The 20,854-nt window shown below is 39.9% G+C and overlaps 4 protein-coding genes across 4 annotated transcripts; 2 read left to right on the plus strand and 2 right to left on the minus strand.

The window, feature by feature from the left end:
• The first annotated feature begins 2,118 nt into the window (after positions 1–2,118).
• On the plus strand, positions 2,119–3,224 carry LOC138908508 (uncharacterized). The gene is made up of 2 exons (XM_070199180.1): positions 2,119–2,697; positions 3,057–3,224. Exons 1-2 carry the CDS (start codon positions 2,119–2,121, stop codon positions 3,222–3,224), a joined length of 747 nt encoding a protein of 248 aa, XP_070055281.1.
• Positions 3,225–4,496: 1,272 nt separating this feature from the next.
• Positions 4,497–5,261, plus strand: LOC138908509 (uncharacterized). The gene is made up of 2 exons (XM_070199181.1): positions 4,497–4,627; positions 4,925–5,261. Exons 1-2 carry the CDS (start codon positions 4,497–4,499, stop codon positions 5,259–5,261), a joined length of 468 nt encoding a protein of 155 aa, XP_070055282.1.
• A 7,349-nt stretch (positions 5,262–12,610) lies between these two features.
• LOC138908510 (uncharacterized mitochondrial protein AtMg00860-like) lies at positions 12,611–13,105 on the minus strand. The gene has a single exon (XM_070199182.1). The coding sequence runs from the start codon at positions 13,103–13,105 to the stop codon at positions 12,611–12,613; it is 495 nt and encodes a 164-aa protein (XP_070055283.1).
• Positions 13,106–13,501: 396 nt separating this feature from the next.
• Positions 13,502–15,658, minus strand: LOC138908511 (uncharacterized). The gene is made up of 3 exons (XM_070199183.1): positions 15,358–15,658; positions 14,642–15,207; positions 13,502–14,569 (listed from the first exon to the last, which is right to left on the minus strand). The coding sequence occupies exons 1-3, from the start codon at positions 15,656–15,658 to the stop codon at positions 13,502–13,504; spliced, it is 1,935 nt and encodes a 644-aa protein (XP_070055284.1).
• Between the last annotated feature and the right edge of the window lie 5,196 nt (positions 15,659–20,854).

A 20,854-nucleotide genomic window follows, 5' to 3' on the forward strand; every position in this document is an offset into this window, starting at 1 on the left:
ACGAGCTCGTATAAGTAATTAAGGTATGCAAAGGCTATCCCTTCTTTCTTTTTGGCATGATCCAAATGATACAACGAAACTAGCAAAATACGCAACTTTCATAAATGACTCTATTCATAGAAATACTAGGGGTGTCTATATTCTTGATTCCCCGTGTGAATTATTATTATATCTTTTGTTCATGGGTCTCAGAAAAATATGTAGTTGATAAAGTTTATCCGAAAGGTATATTGATCTTATTAACGTATTTCTTATGCATTTCATTCATTTATACATGTGCATTGACCCATGACCAGATGGCATTATATACACGTATATTATATATATATGGAATATGGAAAAAGGTTACAGCGTTATATACGCACCACCACCTGATCAGCTGGTATACGTTGATGATTTGCCCAAAGTGGCCGAGATGATATGATGGGATGCCCTCAGAGGCTTGATGATGTTATGAACGCATATACCTATACATGGTATGACATTTATACGCATATGCATGGCATTGTCAATATTATCGATTCACAGAGTTATTCAGATTTACATGTTGAGTCTTTTACTCCATGTTTCTCATGTCTATTATTTACTAATTTTCATCCCTTACATACTCGGTACATTATTTGTACCGACGTCTCTTTGCCTGGGGACGCTGCGTTTCATGCCCGCAGGTCCCGATAGACAGGTCGAGAATCCTCCAAGTAGGCTATCAGCTCAGCGGAAGATGTTGGTGCGCTCCATTTGCCTCTGGAGTTGCTTGTTTGGTCAGTATGATTTAGACGTGTATTGTTTGGTATGGCGGGGCCCTGCCCCGACCTTTATGATAAGTATGTACTCTTAGAGGCTTGTAGACAGATGCCATGAATACTGATACGTGTATGGCCTTGTCAGCCTATATTTTAAGTATATAATGGATCACATTGGCCTTATAGGCCCGTATGTCACAGGTATGAGTTTTTATATCAGGTTGGGTCATCCTATGTCTAGTATTCCCTCATGCTTTATTCTAGTTATATCATGACAACCTTTCCGACTCATTTACCTATGATAGTATGATATGAAATAGTAACTTTATTATTATTGTCATTAGTAACTTTATTATTATTGTTAATTTAGTAAAGGTTTAACTCATTTATTGAATTAATGAAATGACGCAAATGTTGGCAGCAATTTTCTCTAAGTATGTGTGTCGCTTAGGCCTACCTCAGGCACAATGAGGTCCCCAAATTAGGACGCGGATTATTGCATGATTTTATGAAATATGTTTAATTATTGCAAATACTCTTTTATTTCAGCTTGCTAACTTGATTACCTTTTGATTTTTCTTTTCTTTTTGATTATTCCCATTCCCAAAGGTTGGTTCGTGCATACTGGCATCATTAGCATACCACACCAGATTCAGATGTCCTCCACCTCCTCCTCCACCAAGTGACACCAAAGGAAAAGGAAAAGGAAAAATGGATGATTTAAATGCTATCAGGAAAGACAATGCTACTATAGCAGAAAATGTTGAAACTTCAGATGGCCGAAGTACTCCGGCACAGAATGAGTTGGTCTTACGTTTGGAGCAGAAAATACTAGAATTACAGGGCGAGCTTGAGCAGGTCTGGAATTTGGAAAACCTCTCCCTTACTATCAATGTTCCCGACATTAACCAGTAAAACCCGACTACCCAGAACCAAACACCACCGCAGAACACACAAAACCAGAACCCACCACCAAATCATCCTGCACCACACAAATACCCCGCACCTCTCCAGAACCTTAACCCACCACCAGTACTGACCCCTCAACAACACCACCATCACCCAACTCAATACTCGCAAACCACTACCTTAACCCACCCAGAATGCACCACAACCTACTCCCGATCCCCAAAACTCGACCAATGACCACCCTATTATCCAAGTTTCAGGAATCTATCAAAGCAATCCGATATATGTGGAAACCTTATCCCACACCCCGCAACAAACCCTACACATAACCGAATCAACTGAGAAGGACCTGCTCATTAAAAGTATGGCGGAGGAACTCAAGAAACTCATTGGTAGAGTTTAGAGTGTTGAAGGTGGTAAAGGCGTTAAAGGTCTAAACTATGAGGACCTATGTATTCAGCCGGATATGGAACTTCCGGAGGGTTACAAACCTCCTAAGTTAGAAATATTGGATGGTACTGGTGACCCGAAGGTGCATCTGAGAATGTATTGTGACAAGCTTGTAGGAGTGGGCAAGAATGAACAAATCTGCATGAAACTGTTCATACAAAGCCTTACAGGAGATGCCTTGTCTTGGTATATCAGTCAAAATCCAAAGAAGTGGGTTAGTTGGGTGAGTACAGCATCAAAATTCATGGATAGATTCAGGTTCAACACGAAAAATGCACCAGACGATTTCTACATTCAAAACCTCAAGAAGAAGCTGATAGAAACCTTCCGCGAGTATGCTACTCATTGGAGATCACAAGCCGCAAAGGTAAGGCCAGCACTTGAAGAGGAACAAATGAATAAGTTCTTTATCAGAGCGCAAGACCCGCACTATTATGAAAGGTTGATGGTTATTGAAAATTACAAGTTCTCCGACATCATCAAGTTAGGAGAAAGAATAGAAGGAGGAATTAAGAATGGGGTGGTGACCAATTTCGAGGCATTGCATGCCACAAATAAAGCTTTGCAATCAGGAGGCATTTCGAAGAAGAAAGAAGTAGGTGTCATTATTGTAGCCCAGGGCCCTAAGTCTCCCCTCACATACCAAACACCTCCACCCACATATCAACCCTCACCCCCAAGATACCAACACCCTGCTGCCACCTACCATACCTATAATACTCAACCTACATATTACCATTCACCTCTACCTGCCCGCCAAAACAACTCGAAACCACGTCCAAATTTTGACCGCAGACCTCCTAGACAATACACCCCAATTGCTGAACCCATAGACCAATTGTATGAAAGACTGAAGGCCATTGGTTATGTTACTCCTATCCATGTTGTTGTTGTGGAAAACCCCTCCCAATGGATCAACCCAACAAAACGTGTGCTTATCATTCATGTATGAAGGGTCATACCATTGAGGAGTGTCGCACGTTAAAAGACAAGATTCAGACGCTGGTCGACACTAAGGTCATACAGGCAAAGGAACATGCGCCAAATGTTTGTAACAACCCTCTCCCAGATTACAGAGGTGAGGGAGTGAATGTGATAGAAACTGATGAAGAATGGGACTAGGAAGGATCCATCGGACTCATTCGAGAGGGAGACATTCCTAAAACATCTCCAGTCACCCTCATGCTAGTTGTGGTACAAACCCAGGCACCATTTGAAGTTGAGGTAGCTACACCTTTCACTGTGATGGTAGCTCCCGAACTGGTAGAGTTTGTACACCTGACAATCTCGGAGGAACAAGCAAGGAAGCTACACCTAAGCTTCATGTTGTTGAGACTGGCACTGATGATCTTTGGAAGAAGATACAAGCAATGGAGTATTGTGTTGTTGACCACCTGAACAAAACTCCTCAGATATCCATCTTATCACTGCTACAAAACTCAGATGCACACAGGAATGCTTTGATGAAGGTGTTAAGTGAAGATTATGTCCCCACCAACATCACTAGTGGAGAGATGGTTAACATGGTCGGACAAGTATTGGAAAGCCACAAAATCACCTTCCACAAAGACGAATTGCCACCAAAAGGACTGAGTAACAACAGGGCGTTGCACATTATGGTACAATTTGAAGATAAGTTCATCGCTAGGGTCTTGATAGATGGAGGTTCAAGTCTCAATATATGTCCATTAACCACTCTAAAGAGACTAGGTAAAGGCATGCACGAGATATGAAAGGGAAGCATGAATGTGAAGGCATTTGATAGATCTCAGAGAGCCACCATTGGAGAAATCAACCTTAGTCTACATATGGGCCCGACTTGGTTTGATGTCGAGTTCCAAGTGCTAGATATATCTACTACTTACAACCTATTCTTAGGACGACCATGGATACATGTCGCTGGGGCAGTGGCATCAACTCTGCATCAGGCTGTGAAGTTTGAGTGGAATCATCAGGAGGTGAACATCCATGGAGATGGAAGTAACCCCATCTACACCAATCAGACTGTTCGTATCATCGAAGACAGAAAAAAGTTGGGTGGAGAAACATACCATCGCATTGAACGAGTCAACGCAATTGAAAAGGACTGATGGTAGAGCAATAAGATAGAAAGCATACTGATGTGGATGGGGTATGAACCCGGTAAGGGTCTCGGCAAATATCTTCAAGGGATCACCAAACTCGTATAACCACAGTACGACTTTTGGACTCGGGTATGAATACACATGGCAAAAATACCAGGATTGGTCACCACCATGGCGTGCTCCTTATTATCCAATGGAACAATCAGTACCATCTCTGCACCAGACATTCCATCAAGCTGACATGATGTGGGGATCTGAGGAAGATGAGGTTTTGTCTAGCATGAGGAAGCTGTTTCTAGATGAAGAAGACATGGACTGCAGTGCAATTGTTGAGGAGGAGGAGGAGGAGGAGGAGGAGGACCTTACTATTCAGACCATGAAAGAAGGAGTTGTTCTCAAGAACTGGACCGCTGCACCATCCCGGGCCCGTCGAGTTCCTGGGTAGCCTGGCAAATTAGCATGAATTATGTTAAAATAGTTTTGAACATTTGAGACATTTTTATGTATTTTGTTTTGAAATAATTACTCGAGCCATCGAGCTGCACTTTTGACGTTTTTAAAGTTTTATTAATGCATTATTGCTTTTTATATTTATTATTATCTTTCTACATTTCTTTTCAGTATAATTATTACATATCCCGATGAACCTACGACTGTGACATGTAATGAGAAAATGCAACATAAGGACAGTGATTCAAAGGATCTGGAAGATGATATAATACTTGAGGAAATCGTCAGAGAAGTAGAAGATTTTGAAAACAAACCAAAGTCTAATTTGGAAGAAACTGAGGCCGTTAACCTAGGGGATTCCAAAACGGTCAAGGAAACACGTATAAGCATTCATCTATCACCGTCAGAAAAGGAAGAGTACATCATATTCCTAAAGGAATATGAAGACATATTTGCATGGTCCTATGATGATATGACCGGTTTAAGCACATCCATAGTAGCTCAAAAACTACCCACTAATCATATGTGTCCACCAGTAAAGCAGAAGCTCAGAAAGTTCAAGCCGGATATGAGTTTGAAGATAAAAAAGGAGGTCACCAAGAAAATCAATGCCAAGGTTCTCTGAGTGGTCGAATACCCGACTTGGTTGGCCAACATTGTGCCAATTCCGAAGAAAGATGGGAAAGTTAGAGTATGTGTCGATTACCGAAATCTGAACAGAGCAAGTCATAAGGATGATTTCACGGTGCCCAACATACACATACTGATTGACAACTGCGTCAAGCATGAACTCCAATCCTTTATGGATTGCTTCGCAAGATATCATCAGATCTGGATAGATGAAGAGGATGCTGAAAAGACAGCCTTTATCACACTATAGGGAATATACTGTTATAAAATGATGTCGTTTGGTTTGAAGAATGTTGGAGCCACATACATGAGAGTCATGGCAATAATCTTCCACGACATGATACACAAGGAAGTAGAGGTGTACGTGGATGACGTTATCATTAAATATAAAAGGAGTTCGGATCACATAGCAGACCTGAAGAAATTCTTCGACCGGCTTCGAAAATACAACTTGAAGTTGAACCCTGCAAAGTGTGCCTTCGGAGTTCCTACTGCAAAATTGTTAGGTTTCATTTCAGCCGCTGAGGTATTGAGCTAGACCCGTCAAAAATCAAACCTATCCAAGACCTACCACCTCCAAAGAATAAGAAAGATGTGTTGAGTTTTCTAGGGCGCCTCAATTACATCAATCGCTTTATAGCAAAATCAACTGTGATATGTGAGCCAATCTTCAGAATGCTGAGGAAATATGCTGCAATAAGCTGGACTGAAGAATGCCAGAGAGCCTTCGACAAAATCATGGAGTATTAATCTAAACTGCCTGTGCCGGTCCCACTAGAATCGGGAAGACTTCTGTTGCTTTATCTATATGTGTTGGATGGGGCTTTTGGTTGCGTTCTAGGACAACATGATGAAACGGGAAGGAAGGAGCAGGCGATATATTATCTGAGAAAGAAATTCATGCCTTATGAAGCGTACTCTTTGTTGGAACGCACCTGTTGTGCTTTAACATGGATAGCTTATAAGTTGAGACATTACTTCTATGCATACACTACATATCTCATATCAAGGATGGATCTGCTAAAATACATCTTTCAGAAACCCATGCCTACGGATAAGTTAGCAAAGTGGCAGATATTGCTAAGTGAGTTCGACATCATCTATGTGACTCAGAAGGCAGTCAAGGGGAAAGCATTAGCAGATCATTTGGCAAAAAGTCCCGTAGACGGAGAATACGAACCATTGAAAATGTATTTTCCCGACGAGGAGGTGTCGTTCGTAGGAGAAGATATCACCGAGGAGGCATATGATGATTGGAGGATGTTCTTCGATGGAGCAGCAAACTTGAAAGGAGTAGGCATCGGAGTTGTCTTAGTATCAGAAACCGGTCAACACTATCCGGTATCCGCAAAACTCAGGTTTCCATGCACCAACAATAGGGCGGAGTATGAGGCCTGCATCTTGTGAATCAGATTGGCTATTGACATGAACATTAAAGAGCTGCTAGTAATCGGAGACTCAAAACTTTTGATGCACCAGGTTCTAGGGGAATGGGCTACAAAGAACACCAAAATATTGCCATATTTGCATTGTGTACAAGAACTGATCAAGAGGTTCACAAAGATAGAGTTTAAACATGTTCCAAGAATTCAGAATGAGTTTGCAGACACATTAGCCACTTTGTCTTCCATGATACAACACCCAGATAAGAATTTCATCGATCTTATCCCAATAGGAATTCATAAGCAGCCAACTTATTATGCTAATGTTGAAGAAGATATTGACGAAAACCCGTGGTTCCACGACATCAAGAAGTACTTGGAAAAAGGAGAATACCCAGAGAGAGCTACCCACACTCAGAAGTGCACATTTCGAAGATTGGCCAACCATTTCTTTCAAAGTGGAGGAATTCTGTATAGAAGGACTCCTGACTTGGGATTACTACGATGTGTCGATGCCAAGGAGGCATCCAGATTGCTCGAGGAAATACATGCCGAAACCTGTGGACCCCACATGAATCCTTTCATTTTGGCCAAAAAGATACTAAGAGCATGGTATTTCTGGATGACTATGGAAACAAACTGTATCAAGTACGTTCAAAAGTATCACCAATGTGAGATACATGCTTCCATGATACGAGTACCACCCAACGAATTTCATGCAACAAGTTCACCCTTCCTTTCTCCGATTGGGATATGGATATCATCGGACCAATCAAAACAACTACTTCAAATAGACATAGGTTCATTCTGGTAGCCATCGACTACTTTACAAAATGTGTTGAAGCCGCATCTTACAGAGTGTAACTAAGAAGGTTGTAGCAGATTTTATTTGGGACCGCATTGTTTCTCGATTTGGGGTACCAGAGTCAATCATTACTGATAATGCCGCCAATCTCAACAGCGATTTGATGAAAGCCATGTGTGAGACATTCAAGATCAAACACCTGAACTCTACAGTATACAGATCGCATTTGAACGGAGCCGTAGAAGTCGCCAACAAGAATATCAAGAAGATATTGAGGAAAATAGCAGACAATTACAAACAATGGCACGAGAAGCTACCATTTGCTTTACTCGAGTATCGTACCACAATTCGTACATCAACTGGGGCAACTCCCTACCTACTGGTTTATTATACTAAAGTCGTTATTCCTGCCAAAGTGGAAATTCCTTCTTTAAGAATCATACAAAAAGCTGAGCTCAGCGATGCAGAATGGGTACGAAGTCGGTATGAACAACTAGCTCTCATTATGGAAAAAGAATGAACGTGGTATGTCATGGTCAACTCTACCAGAACAGAATGTCAATAGCTTTCAACAAAAAAGGTCAGGTCGAGGCAATTCACGCCATGGCAGTTGGTACTAAAGCGAATCTTCACACATCAGGATAAAGCAAAGGGAAAATTCTCATCCAACTGGCAGGGACCTTACATGGTTCACCGGGTATTGGCAGGAGGAGCATTTATACTTGCAGAGATAGATGGAGAGATTTGGCCAAAACCTATCAATTCGGACGAGGTAAAGAGATACTATGTTTAAGATTATGTTTGCACTTTCTATTTGATGTAACTGAACTACGCTTGACCTGATTCCCGCTTAAGTGGGGATATGTAGGTAGCCATGTAGGTATAGTCACATCATAATAAAACCTTCATTTCCCCTATGGTTAGAAACTGGGGCAAGGTCTCGAGTTTTCTCGATCTCATCACGTTTGGAACCGCCAAGGAATGTGTTGTCGGAGGTATGCATTTAGACTGGGACAGAATTTTGAGGAGGATCCTCAAAATTTCGAAGCAAGGAGGTTGGAACATCTCAAAATGCATTACAGTCAACAGTTCATCAAAATCATTTGATCTCGTATATCATCACATAATTTGTCAAATACATGCATGTTTTTCGAAAATTTTGTTTCTATGGCAGCCAGACGTTACCCAGGGTGACTCAAGCAAGGCCTCAAGGCAAAAGGTGAAGCAAGGAAATTGAGAACACGAACCAACATTTTCCCCACAAAACTCACAACTTTTCTTTGGATGCAGGCACAATGAACATAATAGGAACGTCTGTAAATATATACACACAACATGATCACTATCTTCACAATAACAAGAATTGTCAAATGCAAATGCATCAAGCTAGAAAATGCTTTATCCTCTCGCACTTAGTCATTGCTTTTTCTCGCATATGGATAAGCACTACCTTCATCACTGCATAAGGCCAAGCATTGCCTTTCATTGCATGAGGCTAGGCATTGCCTCCATTATTACATAAGGCTAAGCACTGTCTTTCTTTGCATGAGACTAAGTATTGTCTTCATACCTTGCGTGAGGCTAAGCATTGACTCTATTACTACATAAGACTAAGCACTGCCTTTCTTTGCATGAGACAAAGCATTGTCTCCATACCTTACATTAGGCTAAGCATTTCCTCCATTACTGCATAAGGCTAAGCATTAACTTTCTTTGCATGAGACTACGCATTGTCTCCATACCTTGCATGAGGCTAAGCGTTGCCTCCATTACTGCATGAGGCTAAGCATTGCCTCCACTATTGCATAAGGCTAAGAATTGCCTTTCCTTGCATGAGACTAAGCACTGTCTTCATTCTTTGTTTGAGACTAAGCACTGTCTCCACTATTGCATACAACTAAACATTGCCTTCTTTGCATAAGACTAAATATTGTCTCCATCCTTTGTATGAGACTAAACATTGTCTCCATCCTCTGCATGAGACTAAGCATTGTCTCCACATTGCATAAGGCTAAGCACTACCTTTCTTTGCATAAAACTAAATATTGTCTCCGCTAAACTGCGTAAGATTAAGCACTGTCTCCCTTCTTCGCATAGGGCTAAGCACCGCCCTCATCTCATACAAGACTAAGCCTTGTCTTCTCTCGTCCTTGCATATGACTAAGCATCACCTGTTTTCTCCATCAAACGATCAATATTGCCATATCTTTGCATTTCATGGGCTGAAACATCGCCACATTGTACGAAGGCGTCATAGTCCAAAGGCACCATCCTCATAGCCTGAAGCCACCATTCCATGGCCTGTGGAACTCTAGAAACTGCACATCATTAATCAAAGGCGTCATAGTCCGGATAAATCATCCTCACAGCCTGAGGACACCATTTCATGGCCTACGAATCCCTTATCATACACTTCATGGCCCAGGACGTCATATTCTAAGGACATCATCCTCATCGTCCGAAGACAACCTTCATGGTCCGAAGGGAATTTGCATCATGTTTAAATTTTTGCAATAACCTACATATATTAGCGTGCATCATGTTTTAAGTTTTCCAGGTGACTCAGGAGGTAACTGTCCTACAAACAGAAGCAATGTTCGCTCTGGTTTCCGTTCACAACGTTTACATCTCTGACTATCTCAAACGTAACCGACGGCCATTAATTTATTACCTTTTGTCCCATAACCATTCAAATATTGGCCTTATACATCCACAACATTCAAATTTGCATTCATAGCTCCACCTAAGATTATCCGACACTATCCTACCCAAAAGATCCATTTTTCGAAACATATAACCACTCTTATAACAACTCCATCAGTTTCGTTCATCGTTGGATCCAGAACTACACACGGTCTGATTCCCGTAACACCAGGGATATGTAGGCAACTCAAGAACCAGGGTTCCACCCCTAAATTTTCAAAACGCATCATTCCTCACTCATTTAGGTCAAAATTGATCATCATTTTCTATACCCGACAACTTTTTCATCATTCTCGGGTAAAGAGGGGCAGCTGTTGATACCCAGTTTTACCCTCATATTTTTAAAATAGTATATATACTTTCAAAATATCATTTTTCATTATTACCTAATTTACAAGGTGTAGACAATAAATTTGCGTCAAAAAATTAATCGAGACAAAAAAATATCGAAACAATCATAATATTTTATTCAAATAATTTGAGTGTATAATCTCTATGAATCTTCTCATTCTTCTTTTCCAATATAAATTCAAGGGCCTTTGAGTCTGATCTTGATTTGTTCTTTGTTCTTGAGCTTGAACTTGATTTGTTCTTCGTTCTTGAGCTTGAACTTGATTTGTTCTTCGTTCCTAAGCTTGAACTTGATTGCTTGAATTTTGAAACTTGTGGAGGAATTTGCAGCGTTTGATCCACGAGCTCTTTCTTTCTTCTTGTTATCACTTCTGGTGTCTTTTCTGAGTTATGAAGACCCCTATTTATAGTTGTGGGAGGAAAGAGATATGATAAGAACAAATTCTTGTAGACCAATCAAATTAAAGTGTGACAAGACCGCATTTGATTGGCCCGAACATGTCATTGGCACACGTGGCACGATTTTATTGGCCTTTTAATTTGACTTGGCATGCCTTGTCATTTTGACACATGGCATGATCCCATTGACTCTTCTGTGTGACTTAACGTGCCACATCATTTGACACGTGACACCAAACTGGGCCTTTAGGAAGATGACATCTTGGCTTAATGAAGTGGGCTCATCACTTTAGCCCAATGGATTAAGACTTATTTATTTAACCCATATGTATTGGACTTATATAATTAATTCAATTATATTAACCCATAATATTTATTTGACTAATATACTTTAAATTTAAAATATAGTCCAAGTTGTTTTATTGAATTTAAAATCCAATAAAATTTATATGCCTATAAATGCCCCTGCTTCAAATCTTGTTGGATATATTTATCAAATATTGGAAGACAAGGATTAAAGTATTATGACTAACACCCCCATTGGCTCTTCTGTTTGACTTAACGTTATTCTTTTATTAGCAGACTACCATTGGTGGCAGCATTGTACATAGAAGAGTTACGTTTCTTGAAGCCAAAGAGTTCACAAATCTTGTTCATCAACCTATTGTCGAACGGCTTGCCAGTATCCGTTATTATGTAACGAGGAATGCCAAAGTGATAGATAATGTTTACTCAGATGAAACTCAACATTTTCCTTCTTTACTTCCTTAAGAGCAACAACTTCAGCCCATTTTGAGAAGTAGTCAGTTGCAGCCAAGATGTATAGGTGCCTACCAGAGGACTTTGGTAGTGGTCCAACAACATCAAATCCCCAAGCGTCAAACGGCCATGATGCAACAGTCAGGTGTAACACTTCAGGAGGTTAATGAATAAAATTCGCATGGAATTGACAAGCCTTGCATCTTCGAGCGTAGTCCAAACAATCTTTTACCATCGTTGGCCAATAATATCCCATCCTTTTTATATGGAAGTGAAGCTTTGGTCCAGACTGGTGTGACCCGCATACCCCAGAATGTGCCTCTTGCAAAGCTTGGGGTGTTTCTTCTTCTCCTAAGCATCACAAGAGTACTCCCTCGAATGACCTTTTGTATAGAGTGTAATAAAGAAAGTGAGGTACATGATGACAGATTTCAGTCCTTCTCCTCGGATTTTCTAGAAGTATCCCATAACATAAGTAGTCGATAATGGGTTGTCGCCATTCTTCTTTCTCAACTTCAGAAACAACGACAAGATGCTTGAGTTCATTTTCTTTACCTTCAGCGTCATTTGGCGGCGGTACTACCCATATTTGGCAGACAGTAACTTACGCTTGATCAAGCAGGGTTAACGATGAAGCTAGGGCAGCTAAAGCATCAGCCTTCTTATTTTCTTTCCACGGCACATGCTGAATAGTCACATCACCGAGCCGCCCCACTAATATTTTAGCGTAATCATAATATGGGCGTAGTTCAGGCTTCTTGACCTCGTAACTACCTAAAAGCTGATAGACCACTAACTGAGAGTCACTAAAGACTTGCAATTATAACCGCTTCATTTCGATAGCCATTTCAAGCCCAAGTATTAGGGTGGTCTACCAAGAAGTCTGCTAATGCTTGTCCTTTATATAGCCTTTTGAGGGATGTACACGATTTCAAATTGTTGAAACTAGAGGTACCACCTTGCTAGTCGATCACTAAGGACAGGTTTTGACATCATGAACTTGATGGGATTTGCTCTAGAAACCAAACGAACGACATGAGCTTGAAAGTAGTGCTTCAACAACGCTCCAACAGACCTTTCTTGTGCTAAAATGTATAGTATCGGCGGCTTTCCACGTATAGGGGCTGCTAAAACTGGAGGCTTCATCAAGTAAGATTTAATGCTCTCAAAGGCATTGCTACACGCTTGGTCCCATTTGAAAGGGACACCTTTCTTCATAAGGCGACTGAATTGTTGGCACCTCCCAGCTAGGTTTGAGATAAATCTCCTAAGGTACGCTAACTTTTCTTGCAGACTTTTTAATTCGTGAATATTCCGAGGCTCTGGCATTTTCAAGATTGCATATACTTTGTCTTGATCAATTTCAATCCCTCGATGTCGGACAATGAAACCAAGGAACTTTGCGGAAGTAACTCCAAAGGCGCATTTCAATGGATTCATCCTAAGTTGGTACCTCCGGAGCAACTCAAACACCATTCTCAAGTCTTTCAAGTGGTTGCTCTTCTCTCTTGATTTTACCACCAAGCCGTCAACATAACATTCGACATTTTTGTGGATAAAATCATCAAAAATATTCTGCATAGCCCTTTGGTAAGTAGCCCCAGCATTTTTCAAGCCAAAAGGCATTACCTTATAGCAATAGATGCCCTTGGGAGTGCGGAATGTAGTAAGCACTTCATCTTTTGGTGCCATGCGAATTTGGTTATAGCCTGACGAACCATCCATAAACGATATTGCCTTATACCCAGTAGTAGTATCGATCATCAGCTCTGGAATAGGAGGCGGGAATTCATCTTTGGGACACGCATTGTTGAGATCCCTAATGTCGACGCACACTCAAATCTGGCCATTCTTCTTCCTTATATGGACAATACTTGAAACCCATGTTGGGTATTTAACTTCACAAATAAAGCCAGCTTCGATGAGTTTGTTAACTTCGGTTTCAATCAAGGAAACCAGGTCCGGCCTAAAGCGTCTTTGGGCTTGTTTAACAGGGAGAGCGCCATTCTTGACGCCAAGGTGATGGACTACTACTTTCGGGTCCAAGCCAGGCATCTCTTTGTACCTCCAAGCAAAGACATCCCTGAACTCTTTCAGTAACTCAATATAAGTTCTTTCTTCATCAACTTCTAGTAAAGCACTTAGGTAGGTGGGTCTTGGTTCTTCATTGGTGCCAAGGTTAACTTCTTTTAAGGCATCAACTGTAGTCTTCACTCTTTCTTCAAGTTCAGGTGTAGAATCTTTCGCATCTTCATCTTCCTGAGAGTCCCCATCGTTGAAGGATATGTGATAACACGGTGAAACATCCTCCAATTTTGCATTATCCTCCATTAAAGATGGAACACCATTCTTGCCTTGTGCAGTAACATGATACAAAGAACCCACACTTTCTTCGTCTTCATCACGTTCTTTAGTGTAGACCACAGTGTATGGATTCACCTTCAGTACCTCATCACACGAAACCATGACTTTTGTTTGTCGCTTCATTCTAGAAGGAGCCAAACTTTGGAAATCATTAGAGATCTTCTGAATTTTGGGCAAAGCGGCTGCTTTTGTATTTCGATAATTTCTCTGAAACTTATTCCCCTTCTTTAATGGACCTAATCTCTCAAATACAGAAGTTCTCATAGTTGATTTTCCAAGTCGATCAAAGATAGAAGGCCTGTTAGAAACGACAGATTCGTCTTCTATAGTGATATAATTGTTGCTCGCCCTTCTTATAGAGATGCGCACTGGTGATAGTTTCTTGTATCCCAAACATTCACGTGGTTGCCTCGTTGCATCTTTTGATGGGAGCTTCCCTAACTTTGACGGCTCATTGGGATTGTATCCAGCATTTGCAAATAGCCTATAAGCATTAGGATCAAAACCTTCATCTGTTCGCTTTGTAGGGAGTACCACATTCTGCAAACGATTTTGGGCTACAAACCCTGCAAGTGGCTTTGAGGACAATTTTATTGTCTCAATTCATTTTACCGAAAGAGTTAACTCCTTTAGCATATTAGTTTGGAGATTAGATGATTCGCCTTCATCTTTCTTTCTTTTAGGAACATATTGAAGTGCAGGACTTACTTTCTTGCCATAAGACGCAATATCCCCTCTATGAGATTTATTCTCGTTGGGTTGTACCTCCTCAGTAACAGCTTTGGCTCTACCAGCAATCACCTCAGCTCTTTTAGTTGTGAGCTCGTCATTCTTGCTTTTTATGCCATCGTCAGATTTTAGCTCCTTCACAATGCGGTTCTTCAAGTAGAACTTTGCATCGACGAAGTGTGACTCATCCTCAGTGAATGGCTTATCATTAGCAACTATCTTCTTCTTGACTTCACCCTCGTAGTACTTCAAACATTGATGGTAGGTAGATGGAACCACTTTATTCTCATGTATCCAAGGCCTTTCGAGCAAAATGTTGTATGAAGTCTTTGCATCGATCACATGCAGCCATGCACTTGATTGCATATCTTTAATGGTCATTCCTAACCTGATCGCACCTATGGCTCTTTGCCCCCCTTGGTTGAATCCTTGGATCATCACACGACTTTCTGAGAGTTCATTCATGCGAATACCAAGTTCTTTCACAGTGCGAATTGGAAAAATGTTCACTGAGGATCCTCCATCAACCAAAATTCGATTTACCCTTTCATCACGCATATAGCCAACCATGTACAATGGGCGGTTATGAAGAGAGTCACCTAGCAGAAGATCGTCATTTGTGAACGTGACTTTTTCCTCACAAGCATTAACTTCTTGAGGAGTGGAATTGATGAGATTTTCCGAAGATAGTGCCAACGGTAGGACATCACTCTTTTCTTTCCCTTCGTTAGCATGGCAACAAGAGGCATCGATACCCCCATGGGAAATCTTCATGCAAAACCAACTTGGTAAAAACGCCTCTAAGGTCACTGGATTTCGTGGCTTTTGAGAGTGATGCACCTCCACTTGTGCTTTCTTTAAATGCTTAACCGGATTCCATCTCCTTGGTCTTTTTACCATCATTTTCCTTGTTGGTTGTTCTACTGATTATTTTCGTGTGCTCCTTATGTGGTGCTTACGACGAGTCACCAACGTCCAACCTTCATCATCATCAGGTTGATTGACTACATCTTTTTCGTTCTCCAGTAATTCTTTATCTTTACTTTCTTTAAAACTACATAATTCATCCGGACTGAATAAGCCAAAGGTGATAGAGACTTGGTTTGCGCTTGCTTACTCATCTTCAAGAACGATCTTCTTTTCGCGAGCCAAGTCCATAACTTTGTCCTTTAAGACAAAGCACTTCTCCAGAGGGTGGCTCCCAAGTAGATGGTATTTGCAGTAATTTGGGTCATTTGTTTTCCCAGCTTCATTTGGTTGCTTCATCTCCGGAAGCTCAATGAGATTTAACTCGAGGAGTTCTTCAAAAATAGCTGGCACATCAGAATCCAAAAATGGGTACTCTTTATCTTACATTTCTTTTAGAGTCAACTTTCCACTTGGCTTAACTTGAAAAGAAGTGGATTTCATACTCCGCTTCTTGCTCACCTTCGTCGTGAACTTTACTGGTGATGTGTTGACATTCATAGCTTTTTTACTTTCAGGCTTGGGTACAAACTTACCCCACTTCCTGACTTCTTGCTTGTCGTTCCCCTTGCGAGGTTCATAGATGGGCAGCCTCTCATTTCCAGTAGAGGCAATGCTCAATTCCCTGTTATGGGCACGAGTTGCAAGTTCTTCAAGTGTGCTAGGCTTGATACCTTGAAAGATGTAGCGCAATCCCCAATGCATGCCTTGGATGCACATCTCTATGCTTAAAGCTTCACTAAGCCTGTCTTTGCAGTTGAGGCTTTCATTCCTCCGACGATTGATAAAGTCGATAACTGATTCACTCTTTCGTTGACGAGTATTTGTAAGTTCTATCATACTCATAGTACGTATCGTGTTATAAAAGCGATTGAGGAATTCTTGCTCTACTTGATCCTAGCTATTAACAGATCCAGCCTCGAGGTCCGTATACCAATCAAAATCATTTCCTTTTAATGAGCGGACAAACTGCTTGATGAGGTAATCTCCATAAGTCCCAGCATTGTTGCATGTCTCAACGAAGTGCGCCACATGTTGCTTTGGATTTCCTTTACCATCAAACTGTTGAAATTTTTGAGCTTGATAGCCAGCATGCATCTTTAACATATCGATCCTTGCAGTATATGGCTTTGCGTATGTGAGAGAGGAATTGGTGACAACTTCGTGCTTGCTTTTAATAGTTCCATCAATGAACTCCTTCAGTTGATCGATTGGAATCATCCCTTCAGATGAGACTGGAATTTCCTTAGTGGATGCAACTTGTCGTGGGGGAGGATCAATCTCTTAAACTTCTGGGAGTTTGCCAGGTGCATGGGTAGATTCTTCTTCCATTAAGATTCCCACCCTATCTGTTAGCTTGTCGATTCTAGCATCTTGATTTTGCATGCACTTGGTCAAGCCAGCGATTGCTTCCGTCAAGTTTGCCAACTGCTCCTCCACAGATGAAGTGTTTGTCACCATGGCTTGCATGATTGTCGTGGACGATGGAGAGTAGCATGAATTTTCACACAGATTGATCCTTGATTGGCTCACGCCATGTGGTGTAAGTGGGGAGGATCCATCACTTGAAGCATCATCATCTTCCTTCACAACAGAGTGCTTGGATCCGGAGAGGTCAAGCAGAGCAAGAGTTTTCTTGATCTTTTGAGCAACATCGCTTCCTCCTTCGGGTGCGTTTGTGAAAGATCTTGCTCCTTTTGAGGATGAAGATCCAAAAACAGGGGTTGATACGGACTGCACTTGGGGTGCTTGTTGTCCTAACGAGTTTTCTTTGTTCCTCGTAACTGGTCCAAAGCTTCCAAAGTTAACATCGAGGATGTTTTACACATCAGTATAGAACCTGGAATTAGCAGCCTTGGTGGAAGTTGAACTAGAGTTGATTTTCTTTGAAGTCATTTCAATGTTCTTGAATTTTGGTGATTGAGAAGTTGAGATGAGAGGTAGAGATTTTATTTGCAATAATTTTGTGCAGAAAAATAAAAGTGCATTCACAAACAACTATAAAGAAAAAAGGATTTTATTGATAAATATTATGGGTTACAACTCTGTTTATCCCTTGATTTTTCCCTCCCGTTTGTTATTCGTAATTCAAGGGCCTTAACGGCGTATTTCTCGAACGTAGGATGATATGCATATCCTTGATGTATTTGATGTTCAAAAAGCATGTCACAACACTCTATTTGGATCTTGAATGTTGCTAGAACTTTAAGCAAGACATATTTGACACGCCTTTGATCTTTTAATGAATATTCCAAGATTTTAACAGAATTTCTGAGATTATATATTTGATCTCATTGTGCATATTCCGGGAGTTTATGAAATTTCTGAGATCGTGTTTGAAGGACATATGTAGCATTATTTATAGGCATGAATTAGGGTTTGAGTAGAGTAGCCACCAAGTAACCCTAATAGACTCCTAATATTTCAAGAGTCGTCTTGAATTTAGGATTTATCTTGATCTGGTAAAATTTCAGTGTCTACAAATTCCCCCTACTTCAAGGTTTGTCGAGGTGTAGGCTTGCTAGAACATGAAGACGATACTTGAAGTACCCGACCATCACAACAAATAATCTTGAAACTTGAAGTTTTTTATATGTAGGAGGAAGAGATGAAGGGCAGAACTGGTCCAACTGGGCGTGCCAGAATTTGTAAACAATAAATTTGCGTCAAGAAAATAATCGAGACCGAAAAATATCGCAACAATCATAGTATTTTATTTCAAATAAATTGAGTGTACAATCTCTATGAATCATCAGATTTGTCTTTTCCAATATAAATTCAAGGGCCTTTGAGCTTGATCTTGATTTGTTCTTTGTTCTTTGTTCTTGAGCTTGAACTTGATTTGTTCTTCGTTCTTGAGCTTGAACTTGATTTGTTCTTCGTTCTTGAGTTGAACTTGATTGCTTGAAGCTTGAAACTTGTAGAGGAATTTGCAGCGTTTGATCCACGAGCTATTTCTTGCTTCTTGTTATCACTTATGGTATTTTTTCTGAGTTATGAAAACCCCTATTTATAGTTGTGGGAGGGAAGAGATATGATAAGAACAAACTCTTTCAGACCAATCAAATTGAAATGTGACAAGACCGTATTTGATTGGCCCGAACATGTCATTGGCACACGTGGCGTGATTTCATTGACCTTTTAATTTGACATGGCATGCCTTGTCATTTTGACACATGGCATGCTCTCATTGGCTCTTCTGTTTAACTTAACGTGCCACATCATTTGACATGTGGCATCAAACTGGGCTTTTAGGAAGATGACATCTTGGGCTTAATTAAGTGGGCTCATCACTTTAGCCCAATGGATTAAGACTTATTTATTTAACCCATATGTATTGGACTTATATAATTAATTCAATTATATTAACCCATAATATTTATTTGACTAATATACTTTAAATTTAAAATATAGTCCAAGTTGTTTTATTGAATTTAAAATCCAATAAAATTTATATGCCTACACAAGGGTTATATTAGTATTTTCTATAATTTTCTATAATTTTTAAAGCTTTAAAATTGATTTTTCTAACATTTTAATTGTTCAAAATATTTATTACTCCTTCAAACTATTTTGTGATGACTTAATCATCTACATCTATTCTTTTCATCCACCTATAAGTTTCATAATATTTTTACTTTGTTTTATGTAATTATATTTGCATTCTTTGAGCTATTTACATAATTTTGCAGTAATAGCCTAAATTCTATGCATAATTACATTTATTACATTATTCATCTTAAAATAGAATTTTTATATTTTTATAATGTTAAGTTATTATTTTTAATCATTTTATTGCATAAGTAATATTTGTATTATTTATTAATGCTTTTATAAATTATTTTAAACAATTTTGGTGTATTTAATTCTTAGCCCAATATAGGGCTAATTTTCATACCAAAACCTTAGCCCAATACTCCTTAACCCAATATCAGCAGCCCATTACCCTATACCCATCTCCTAACCTGTCCCACTCCCCCTTTAATCATGGTCGTTGATCTTAGATGATCAACAACCCACAATGGCCCTTCCCCTTTCCTTATATCTTCCTCACCCAAAACCTAGAGACACTTTCGCCTAATAGTTGCCCCTAAATCCGCTCTACTCTCTTCGTCTCTGAGAAACCCTAGCCGTTGTATCTCCGAATCTTCTCCAAATCCGACCCCAAAATGAAATCAATCCATAATTCCCTTACCTTCTATGCAATATCTCATTGTTTCTTACAAGACTATGGTATTACATAGTACTTGCCCCATTTTCGGCATGTACCGATCTCCCAAATCAAGTCCCATCGCCTTCAACCTTTGAGACTTAGACGATATTTCATATGGATATACTCACTAACAGGCTATATGGGTCTGATTCAGTGATATTTCGACCATTTGTGTTCTCCTTTTAAACTAGGGTTTGCCCGATATTCTCCTAAATTGATTCTGTGTGATTTTGCATGCTTATCTTTCTTTATTTGTGTTTTATTGACTGCATTTCCTTATTTTGTGTGTTGATCTTTACTACTATATAAATCCCTCCCCAATTTCCCCTTTTAACATGCTTTAATCGCTAAAAAACTACTATTGTCTTTCTTATTCTCGCCTTACACTATTCTGAAACTTAAACTCTTGGCTGGCTGAAAGCCAAGGTCACCGGAATTCGATTATTTGACCTTTCTCAGTGCGAGCACTGTCCGGGGTTCATCTGAAACCTTTGGGAACTCTGATGCATTGAGATTTTGGGGTTATACTATTCACTTTGCTACTAACGTACGAGATATTGCTGAAATTGTTCTTTGTTAATTCATTTGTTAATTAGTAACTGGTAAGTACCTATGACCCTTGTAATTTCATTCTCTTTCGTTTGAATTCATGTTCTGCATATATATGTTTCTGAGATTCTTTTTATGAATCGACATACTATTGTATGCTCTAAAGTTCTTCTTGAGGCTATATACCTTCTAGTAATCGAATTTGCCTATTTGTTGCCTTAATTCTGTTTACTTAGGATTATTTTCTCTACTGTATGTGTTCGAATGCATATTATTATTGCTCATTCTGAGTTTAACTTCTTGTTTTGTTTTGTATCATGCCCAGAACATGTTCTAATTCATGTTAAATCATTCATGTGCAATTTAAA

This window comes from Nicotiana tomentosiformis, chromosome 3 (genome assembly GCF_000390325.3).
Source record: "Nicotiana tomentosiformis chromosome 3, ASM39032v3, whole genome shotgun sequence".
Lineage (NCBI taxonomy): Eukaryota > Viridiplantae > Streptophyta > Magnoliopsida > Solanales > Solanaceae > Nicotiana > Nicotiana tomentosiformis.